Genomic DNA, 11058 nt, shown 5'->3' on the forward strand with positions numbered 1-11058 from the left:
CCACAAGGTCTGAGGATCCACTGGAATCAGAATGGGATGTTACTTCTGTTTGGAGCCGCTTTGGGCTCAGCAGGGGTTGGATTTGTTTCATTTCAGACCAGAATCAGGAACTGTTCCAGTATCCCGTGATTACTTTGTGTTTGGGGACAGTATTTTAAAACGGGGGACGCAAAACTTGGCAGGGTGAAGCCCAGAGCGTTCGAAATGGGCTCGGTAGCTGTGTCAGCCCCGACCCCGTCGCTGTGTGAGGAGCAGGAAGCGGCGGCGGCGGCTCCAGCCCTTCCGGGTCGGCGGGCGGGCCCGGGCCGAGCGCGGAGAGGGGAGGCAGAGCGGGAGCGGCGCCGTGCCCATCCCGGGTGGGTCGGGCAGGGGGGATCGGGGCCCCTGGGGGTCGGGCGGGCCGGGCGCGGGGCCCTCCGGCAGCCGCGGGCGGTGCGCGGCCCCGGGGCCCCCTGCGCGGTCGGGTCCCGTGATCCAGCGGCAGCCTGACACGGAGGGGATGTGGGGAAAAACCTCCTTTGCGTCCGCACTGGCGGTGGCACGAAAACGAGGGGGTTGGCCTCCGCTTCCTGATGCGAGAGGACGCGGCTGAAGGCGCGGCCCCCCGCAGTGTGGTGCAGTGTGAGGGCAGGGTGACATGGCCCTGTGCCGCGTGCTCTGGGATGACCCTGCTTGGGCCGGGAGGTTGGACCGGGAGACCCACTGTAGTCCCTTCCAACCAAACCCATTCTGTGATTCTATGGGGCTGCCCTCAGGCGTGTTGGCAGGTTTCCTCGGTTTCCACACTGCCTTTCCCCCCCCCCCCTTTCCAAAATCTTTTGGAAATTATGTTATTGAATGTACTTTTGCCTCTTGACTAGATATGGATAACAGCAGGGATGAAAAAAGTAGGACGCTGTGTGCAACTTCAGAAGAAGGGCTGAAGGTCCGAGGTAGGCACTGCTGGTCTGTTGCCCTGCTCTGGTGTTACGGTTGTGATGCTCTGTGTCAGTCACCAAGTTGGACCCCGATACTGGGCATGGTCACTTGCTAATGGTAATTAGCAACCGTGTAATTAGTAACCATGGCACATGGGGGCTCACTGTGTTTAAGTTCTGTGAAGAGTCGTTTTTGTAGACCATAGTTACTAGCGTACTTGTCACTGTTACCTTGTGTTGTCCTAAGGAAAAGAAAAAAGGAAACGAAAACGCAGTAGAAGCAGATCATCATCTGTTTCATCCACATCATCTTCTAGCAGCACATCCACTTCTTCCTCTTCATCACGCTCTTCATCAAGATCATCTTCTTCGAGTAGTAGAGGTAAGCTACCTCCACATGTGCCCATGATGTTTACCAGTTTTGATAGTACTCCTGGAAACATTTAAAGCTTGTTTTAAATGTGGCTAAACCACCACAAAGTGACGGAGCAGAATACCAGTGCTGTGTGTTCAGTGTTTTTCTCATAACCTTTTTCCATTGCTGTGTTAAGGTGCCTCTTTACACACAGTTTGCAATGTTTTTTTGTTGGTTTAAATAACTTAAAAATAAAAAACTGCCATTTAAAGAAATATTACTTTGTAACAATATGTTGTGTATATTTAAACTCCTTTAATCATTACACTTCCAAAACACAGATCTTTTTCTACTTCACCAGTCTATTTAGACCTGAGTTGGGGTTTTTTATTCAGTCCGGCTTTGGTCTTAACATTTCAAGCATTTGCCTTTGAGGACTCACATAAAGTTGGCATGTCTGCAGAATCAGTAAATCAGGTATTTTCAATTTCCATGTTAGACCAGTAAGAGGCAGCCAGTTAATGTGTTGCTTTCCTCTGAGTTAGTTTCAACTGAAGTCAATATATGTAGCTAAATTAAGGCATTTTCTTTTTAGGTTTCACATTTCTGTATGCCTTATCTGTAAAAGCAAATGCCTTTTTCAAGAATTCTAAACTTGGAGGATTTGATTTTTTTGTTTGTTTTTCCTTAACTTTAGATTTTCCTAAGTCTAAATCAAAGAAAAAGAAAAAAGAAAAACACAACAAAAAGGTAAACATTTTACAAAGAGAAATAGGGAGTTAACAAACAATAACCTTAAAGGTCATGTGAGACATAATGCTGTTGTCTGTGGCTCTGTAAATCTGAATCATGCTTTTAGGGTTACGGTAGCTGAACTGATAGGTTGGCATTTAATTGACTGTATTCAAACAAAGAAATAATTTAAAAGTTACTTTTGCCAGTCATTGCAGGTCCAGCTAGCATTCAGAGTAGTCTCTGAAGAAAAGAGAAGTGGGGAATCTTGATAACTTTATAGAATTTGTCAGAAGAACTGATTTTTAGTCAGTGAGAGAAGCAGAGGTAGTAGATTCTTGCTGTAGTAATTATTCTATTTTATCAGGACCTTCTGTTCAGTGATTTTGTATATTGGGGTTAAACGAGGATGACAGTAAACGGGAGAGAACCGGGAATCAGACCATTTCGGTTTCTCAGGGTCCCAAGGGTTGCTAACCCTGCTGTGTTACTTTCTGTATTTCTGCTACTACCTGTCTGGCAGTGGGAAGGGCAAACAGAAGGGATGTCTTGACTAGTCAGGGCCTTGAGAGATACTTGTGGATTTGGTTTGTTTTACCCTTTTGAGTCTGTAAGCCTAAGAATATATGTCTTATTCTTGTAGAAAAGGAAAAAAGAGAACAAAATGAAGAAAAAGAAAGAAAAGAAGAAAAAGAGAGAGAAAACAGGACCTGTCCAGCTTTCCAAGGTATGCTTGTGTGAATCTGAAGCCCCATTACATTTTTCATCTAAATACTTAATCTGTCCTGTAATAAAAATTTGTATAACATCACCAGTTTTGTCATAAACAAATAGAAATCTGTCTGTATTGTTTTGAACAGTTAGGAAATATAAAAGAGTATCATCTGTAATTTTACTTGTGATTTGTAACATTACAAAAGAAAGCAAAGCTTTTTTAATGTGTGATCTCATTTTAGTTCTTTAAAAACAAAAAGAAGAATGAAAACTACAGCATGATAACTGGAAAGAAAATTAAGATGAAAATTAAGAAGACTAAGGAAGATATAGAGGTAAGAATTAAAACAGTCTATATATTCCTAAGAGAAAATACTGTATCTTTTAATATTTTTGCAATAGTACTGTCTTTTGTAGAAGAGTGAGTCTTGCACTTAGGGGTTGTAAATTGAGTTTAGCTTTTAGTGTGGCTATGATGCTATCTGAGACATTTTAATTCATTCTTTTGGCAGGTTTTGTGTTACGAGTGGGCTTGGAATACTCAGGCATGAGTAGATAAACTAAAGGGTGCTGGTGCTGGTTCTTAGAATTTCAGTCTCTAATGGTTAGCTGATTCATAGCTTTCTCTGCTGATATAATTTACTGTTTTTAATTGTACTCATCTTCTTTTGGTCTCTTGTGATCAATTGTGGTAATTGCTGCTTTACTGTGTTTTTCTAACACATGCAAAACTAGCCATTATTTAGAGAGGAATTAAAAAAAAGACAACGGTAGTATTAGGACCACGTGGCCATGCATTCTCTCAAAGCAGTCAAATGTTTTTGCTGAGATACCCAGGGAAATTGATATAATGGGTAGTGTTTTGTGCTATTGCTATGAGTGTTTGGACTCAACACTTAAAATAATACCTTCACTCTTTTCAACAATTTCCACACTTTAGAGTGGCCTGCAGAGGGCTCTGGTACTAGTCAGTATGTGTTAGAAGTGCTACTTCGTTGAGGTATATCCAGCTTGGCAGATTCTGGTTCAGCCATAACAATTCATTCTATAGCTACTGAAGCAGACATGAGCATTCCAAGTTAAATTTGATCGAAACTGCATTATCTTCTTTCTGGGGCACTGAAGTTTGTGTTAAATTATGCTTGTCAGTTCTGTCCTAGTAACCTGCTCATTACAATATTTAACATCAAATATCTGATGTTGGTCCTTTTTTGATTGGTTCCTGTGGTCTTGCTGAATTGAACAGCATCCATTCTTTACAGTATTTAAAGATGCGATTTTTTTATAAAAAACACTGAAACAAGTGTTTTGACTGCTTGAGCCATTTCTTACGTGAAGAAAGGACCTAAATTCAATGTTTTGTTTTGCTGCAAGCTGCTGGTTTTGCACAGAAAAAACAATTATACTTCCCAAAGCACAAGACTTGCTGTGTGTACAGTGAAAGTCTCCTCAGACACCAGAGAATAGCATCTGTTCTGCTTGTGAGTTCCCTCCTGAGCAGACTGTGAGCTACATGACTACAGCCCAGTGGAACCTCTGCAGGGAGCCACTTAGAAAATGTATCATGCAATAGTGACAGTGACAGCTTGTCTCCGAGGGCATCTGTCCCCAGGACCCATTGCCTGGTGCATCCCCCAGGCACTCACCCCCAACTGATAGCTAGTTAGATCCAGCTGTGTGAATGTGGATGTGAAAGCCCTACAGAAAACAGGGATCTGCAGCCTTGCTCCACTGAGTCTGTTCAACTGTTCAGCTGCTGCCTCTGCTTCTCTGCTCTACAGAGAGACCGGAACCGTGCGCAGCTCCTGGAATTTCTGAACTCTGCCTTGTAATGGGAAGAGTGCTGGCCAAGGACTTGTAGATATACCAAGTCAATGATCATCATGCCTAGCAAAACACTAAAGGAAAACTCAGGGAAAAGGATGCCAAGTTCGACAAGACCAGAACCTCCTGCTGAGAAGACAATCGAGATGTCCTTTTTTAATGGCAAAATGAAGAGTAGCTAATAACTTGCTAATGAAGATCCATGTCCTCCTTTTGAGATCCTAAGGTAATAGCCAGGCTGTGGTGTTTTAGAAAAGCCCAGGAGTGTGTCATTGACAATGATAAGAAATGACACACTGAAGTCAAATAATGTAATTTCTTTCCTAACTGCATGCAGAATGCACTCTTGATTTCAAATGTCTTAATTTTTCTAGTAGTTTAACCAGAGTATTTGTAAATGTCTGTTTGAAAGATGAGGTGTTTCTTATATGTATATTTTTTTTCTGGTAGTGGTTATACTTGTCCTAAAGAGCAAAGTGACCTCTGTAAATAGAACATGCTTTTACATAAATGATTTTTTTGAAAGTTCACTAGCTAATATATTACTTTCTTTCAGAGTTTGAGATAGGATCTTTCTCTGGACAGTTTATTGCTCTCTCTCACTAGAAAATGTAAAAGCAAAATACTCTAGAGCAATAATGGTAGCGAATGATTTGTATCCTAAAAGAGAAGCAGAAAAGGTCTCTGATTTTGTTTGTTTATCTCAATCAGCTGTTCAAAGGCAGCTCACAATAAATAGTTTACCCCCCACATCTGGAGTTGCAGTTCCTACACCTAAAAACTCTGGAGTTCTGGCCTGCCTTTCTGATCCTGTGAGTTGTGTATCAAATCTTTCTCTGTCTGAAGTGAAGCAAGACACACACCACATACCTTACCCTAATGGAGAAAGAGCTGCAGGAATAAATCAGAGGCAGGCAGTGACGGTGACTCTCTGGATATGTTGACAGTCTGCTGTGAGATGAGACAGGTATGGATATGCAGCTGGAGCCCAGCATAACTTGTGTGTTAGCTGTGGTAGTTTGCTCAGTGCTTGTGCTCTTCCTTCCTTCCAGAGCTTGACTTTCGATTAGCCAGCAGGCCCCTGTGTACATAACCCTGATCAGGGAGTCCCACTTGAATCGCCCGCAAAGCAAGTGCTTCCCAGGAACTACCGTTTAGGAATGCCTGAACAAAAGGAGTCAAGGGTAGTTGACTTTGACAAGAGCATCAGGTCTACAGCAGTCAGAGTGTGGGGAGTTCATTAGAGAGCAAGTGGAAAACTCCTTGCCTCTGTGTCTCCTACAGCGTTTTGAAGTAAACCTGAAGATCTGTACCATTGCTCAAGGGATAATTTTATAACTGTTTTGATGTGTGAAACCTTCTGAAGATCTAGAATCCTGTATTTTCCCTAGTTTTCTTTTATTGTGAAGCATTTTATAGTTGTTGCAGAGATGTAATTCTTTAGAGATTAAAGCCCTGATCCAGAAAAGCATGTCTATACATCCTTATCAACATAAAACTTGGAAAAACATAAGTAAGAACTGGAGTTTCCTTGACTTGTATCTGGCAATGGAGGCCTTTTTTGGAAGTACTGCTCTGAAATGTCAGTAGGGGGAAAAACAAACAAGAAAACTCCTTTTTTTTTTCGTGAGCATAATGCTTTGATTTATGCTACTTTGGTATCTTCTAGCTAGTGATGTCAAAGGATCTTGCCCAGATAAGCAGCTTTTTTCTCTGGTCTTTGCGTAACAAGGTTAATCCCAAACAATCTCCTGGAAGACACTAACATCTTTCCAATTCCTTAGGTTTTATTTTATATAAAGATAGTATAATTTCTGAAAATTTGTCAGGGTGGGGAGGGAGTAGAAATTTGGAAGATGGAAAGCATATAGGAATGGGAAACACAGGGATCACACTTGTAAAGAACTGCATTGGTTCGAAGGTTCAGACTTAAGTGAAATAATTCGCTTTTTGGTGCCTTCGTCAAGATTGTAAAAACTCCTTCCCTGTTCCACATTAGTATGGAAAAGGCAAAGAGCCTTTAGAAATATGTGGTCTGTTCCTCTTTTAGGGTTTTGGTAGTTGCTGACTCTAATGATGCAAAAACGAGTCAAACTGCTTTTTCTTAAAAAACAAACAAATCCTTTTTCTCTTTCTTGGTGTTTCAGGGCAGGAATTTTTCCTGCTCAGTTCTGACATGCTGAATATGCTTTAGTGATGCTTTAAAATATTTCTATGCCAGCATTTACTTGTAAGCAATCATTTCTTTTAGAGAGCCAAGCTGCTTAAGCTCTGTGGCAGTGATTCAGTTTTATTCTCTCCTCCTCAGTCAGTTACAGGTGGTGTCTGAAACTTCCCAGCATTTGCTGCTTTTGTAAACCTCCTTTTCTTTCCTACCCATCTTCATGCAGATTCTCAGGTTTCTAAAGTGGTTTGAGTAATGTTGCATCCTTTGTTTCTCTGTCTTTCCCCACAAGCATTGAGATCACATGCTTCTTGGGACTGAGTATCTTTGAGGCTGCTGTCTGGAGCTGGCCAGCAGATTCCAGTCCTCCCTAGTGAGCACAGGCCCTTACAGCCAGAATAATTGTCCATGCCTTGCTGCCTCAGGAAAGAATTTCATTTTGTTGACCTTTTCACTAAAGCATAGCTTCTTAATACTGCTTCAAATCACTATTGTGGCAGCTAAACCACAGACTGAACCAGATGTGAGGGTTACAACAATAAGAATGTGGTGAACATCAGGTTGAGAAATTTGCATGGGGGAACTGTGAAACAACATGGAATGTCAACCTGATAGGCAAGGGGCTGACAGACTTGCTACCAGGTCTCAAAAAGGTGCGTACTGTGGGTGAAGATGCAGGCTGGAACAATAGAGCAATAGAAAAGGTATGAGGTAGGGATGGAGGGAGACTTCTGCTGTCAGAAGTCATGGTGTGGGGCCAAGGTGAGGTGATAAAGAAGGGGCTGCAGAAGCTTACCTTGCTGGGCAAGTTGAGATTCTTCCTAAAATTATGAATAATTGATGAAAATCTGCCTTGTGTGTGTGTGTGCGCGCGTGTGTGTGACAGTCTTCCCTATCACACTCAACTTTCTGTGTCTCTGTACCATTTTCCATTCTGGGAATCAGGCAGAACTCAGCTGAATTTTTCTGACAACAGAAATTCCAGAAACAGAAGTCACTGTGCAATTCTTTGTTACTCGTTTCCTTTACAGTTTGCTTGAAATTCACTCTTTTGCCCACACGAAAATGTAGAAGAGATGAAGCTGAGGAAATGTGTATAAATGCCACTTTGTCTTGGAAGTACCTTGCTCCATGGAACTAAGGTGTATCATCCTGCAGAACTGAGATGGGTCTGCGATTGTGGTAACTCTTCAGTATTTAGTGTGATTAAGCTTGGGCAAGTTGTGCTGTTTTGATGTACCTGGGTGTTTCATGCTGCAGGAATGTATGAGCCTTCCCAGTCATCTTCTGTAGCAGGAAAATCTGAGTGAGCTCTATACACAGGGGAAGAGCAGAGGTCAGAGGCTAAGTGACTTGTCCTGGGATCACCTGCCAAACCTGCCCTGGTGTGGGCATGGGCCCTGACAGCTGAATGGAGCTCTGATGTCCTTTGGTGTGTAAAACTCATGGTCTTTGCTGTGCATATTTAGTCTCCAAGGTTCCAGTTCAGCTCTCCAGGTGGGGAGCTCCACTGTCATTTGGGGACTCCATGAAATGGCTGAACTTTACAGGGTATTGGGTTCTCCTGAAGGAATGAGGTCTTGGGCACACCCAGGAATCCTCCAGTCTGCTACTTGGTTGTACTTGAAGCTGTAGGGGGACGAGCTTTTGAGGAGCTGCTGCTTAAAATTACTGGCAAGCACCCAGCCACCTGTTGCCATCTGTGGACAAAATTAATCATCAAAATTACAGTTCCAGAGCACAGATCATGATATATTTGGTTGTTGACAACAGGGGTTATTTTCCTGCCTGTTCAATTTCAGTCTTAAATTATGATTCCCAAGGAGTATGACACATCCAGTGTTGTCTGAGGGACAAGCAGGACATGGTGCTGAGGGGTCTATGGAGGCATGTTTTGAGCCCTTTCAACCAGCATGAAGAACACATTAATATCCAGTCTGAGAGGCACAATGTTTAAGATGACAGCTGTTCCCATACCTGCACGCTGACCACTGGTGCTATCTCCAGTAAGGCACTAAACACCAGGGCTAACACTAGTTGTGTTCATTTTGCTCTCCGCTCGTGTGCTGCTCTTTCGGTGACAGCAATGTGAGACAACAGTAGTGCCAGAGTGAGGAATTTGTCAGGAGAGGCCTGGATAGAAAGCTGCTGCCTGTTCCCTGGTTAGTCTGTGGTGGGATATCCGCCAGTAGGTGGCATTGCTGCCCAGCTGGAATGTTACGGAAATCTATTTTGTTTTTTACCTTTGGACATTGGCTTTGCACTTTCTTATTCTGAAACCCTTTAATTAGCCTGCAAATACCTAATTATGCTTGTTTATGGGGAACATTTGTTACTGCTGTCCTATGAATTTAATCCAGTCTTTGTTCATTTCTTGCCCTTGGCTGTGCTGAGGACAGACAATAAACTCTTCTGCTGGTGCTTGCATGCCAAAGGCAGAAGGAAGCCTTTAACTTCTCGGTAGCTGAATGCAACAGGAGCAAGTTGCAGAGAGCCCGTAGGGACCTGGAAGGACCAGGTGTTCTTGCACCACCCTACCTGGGGCTGCTGAGTTCTTCAGAAATTGAACCTGGCTCTTCTCCATCTCTTAAATACCAGTGCCAGAATATAGAAAAAAAACCCACCAACTTGAGTATTTCACTGTTGCTGCTTCATAACACATCTGGTTATTTAAATAGTCTTCAGACCGAATAAGGTGCAATCTGTTGCTTTAGGCAACCTGACACTGGAGAGAATGAGGTTGGAAAAGGTACTGCACGTGGACTGTGACATGATAGAGGCCTTTGAGAATACATTGTTATCACTGAACAGATGTAATAGTAATGGCATTCTGAGAGTAGGTACTCTGATGTCAAAAACACAGATCTTTCCTCCACTTCTGTATATCTACTCCTGGGTCAGATAACATTTATTTGGTAGAGGCAACACGTGATTTTGACTGAAATAGAGAGGTAAGATGGTATGATCTGGTTATCTAGCCAGGATGCTAAGATTTCATAATTTTATGAAGTGTACAGTGTACACAGATAACTGTAAATCGCCACATAATCCACTGTGCTTCTTGTATCCCTTTTCCTCACCTTTCTCTTGTGTTTTTAAGCTCTCATCCTGTAAGGATTTTCCCGTAGTCTGAGAATATCTTTGTGCACAACTGCACAGAAAATACATGGTAGTCATTGGGAGACCTGGGTCCAAGACCCAGCATTCAGGGCCAGCATAGTATCTTTCTGATGTAAGCCAGCTCAAAACATGGCTTCTCTGATTATGCAAAGAGAACAAGAGGTCCTTGTGGCAACAGCCCACCGCACAGATGGCAGTACCAGGGAAAGGCAGGCACCAAGATTATGATGTCTCTGTCTCTGTCACAGGTGGGTGGAACTGAGGGAGGCCTAATAGTCCTTCCTCTATGGCAGGGCACAACCAAAAAGGCTGTGACTGTGCCTCTCAGAATGCTTTTTGGGCAAAACTACAATGCCATGTCCTTCATCAGAGAGGTATAGCAGAACACAGGAATATCAGAATGACCATCCAGTCAAGCCGTCTGTAGTTTTCCTTCTGAGAGAAGCCTATAGCAATGTTTGGGGGAAGTAGTGTAAGCAACAACACAGATTTGCTTGTCCACAGCTTCTGTCAAGGAGTAGCTTAAGCCTTGTGCTATAGGCTGCATCTAAACCACTGTGGTTTACTAACTCTCTGTACTCACACAGTCCCCTTTTGGAACCACTCGTCTGTCTGATCACCAGAGTGTGCCAAGCAATGCAATCCATGCTTCAGTAATACTTCGTGTGGGGAAAAAAAGTGTTCCCCATTGTTAAAGGGGATACATGCATACTTTGCATGTATGATGCTTAGCAGAGGGAGTCCTGAGTCACCTGGGACCATCTGATGATATTAAGGTGTTCTAGTACTCAGGATCAGGTATGGAATCAATGGAGTGACTCAAAAATACCTGGTGACAAAACATCCATTTTGTCACTTATATCTTTTCATTTTGTGGTAATACTGGTTAATGTAAGACGTGCTTGGAAGCATGTTGATGATTTCAAGCTTCTATCTGTAAATCATGTAGCTTCAGAGAATTCAGACATTTGCAATTGCTTAATCTTGGTTATTTAAAACCTTGTATCTTGAGATCTGTTTGTAGAGGTAGCAAGATGGAAGGTGGGCAGTTGCATTTGTAGCCTGTAGAGAGAAGATGGGTTTTTTTGCTTAGATCAAGTACCTTTACCATTCTTGCCTTCCTCCTTTGATACAAACACATTAGAGTAGGGCAGAGGAACAGCTGTTGTGTTTGGCTAGATACAAACAAGTTATATTTCAGGAGATCTTTAATTAAAGACAACAAGTACAAA

General features: G+C 42.6%; 1 protein-coding gene and 1 long non-coding RNA gene across 3 annotated transcripts; both read left to right on the forward strand.

The window, feature by feature from the left end:
• Nucleotides 1-226: 226 nt before the first annotated feature.
• LOC113966732 (ADP-ribosylation factor-like protein 6-interacting protein 4) lies at nucleotides 227-2055 on the forward strand. The gene is made up of 4 exons (XM_027681677.1): nucleotides 227-356; nucleotides 861-932; nucleotides 1165-1299; nucleotides 1970-2055. Exons 2-4 carry the CDS (start codon nucleotides 863-865, stop codon nucleotides 2053-2055), a joined length of 291 nt encoding a protein of 96 aa, XP_027537478.1. The 5' UTR covers nucleotides 227-356; nucleotides 861-862.
• A 571-nt stretch (nucleotides 2056-2626) lies between these two features.
• On the forward strand, nucleotides 2627-6052 carry LOC113966785. Of its 2 annotated transcripts, XR_003533960.1 has the most exons (4): nucleotides 2627-2731; nucleotides 2961-3053; nucleotides 4500-5509; nucleotides 5595-6052. It is a non-coding gene; the product is annotated as an uncharacterized LOC113966785 (long non-coding RNA). The 2 variants fall into 2 exon arrangements; XR_003533959.1 differs by having other exon boundaries at nucleotides 2628-2731; nucleotides 4500-6052.
• The last annotated feature ends 5006 nt before the right edge of the window (nucleotides 6053-11058 follow it).

The sequence above is a fragment of the Neopelma chrysocephalum genome, unplaced genomic scaffold, assembly GCF_003984885.1.
Source record: "Neopelma chrysocephalum unplaced genomic scaffold, ASM398488v2 Primary Assembly neopelma1_61b, whole genome shotgun sequence".
Taxonomy (NCBI): Eukaryota; Metazoa; Chordata; class Aves; order Passeriformes; family Pipridae; genus Neopelma; species Neopelma chrysocephalum.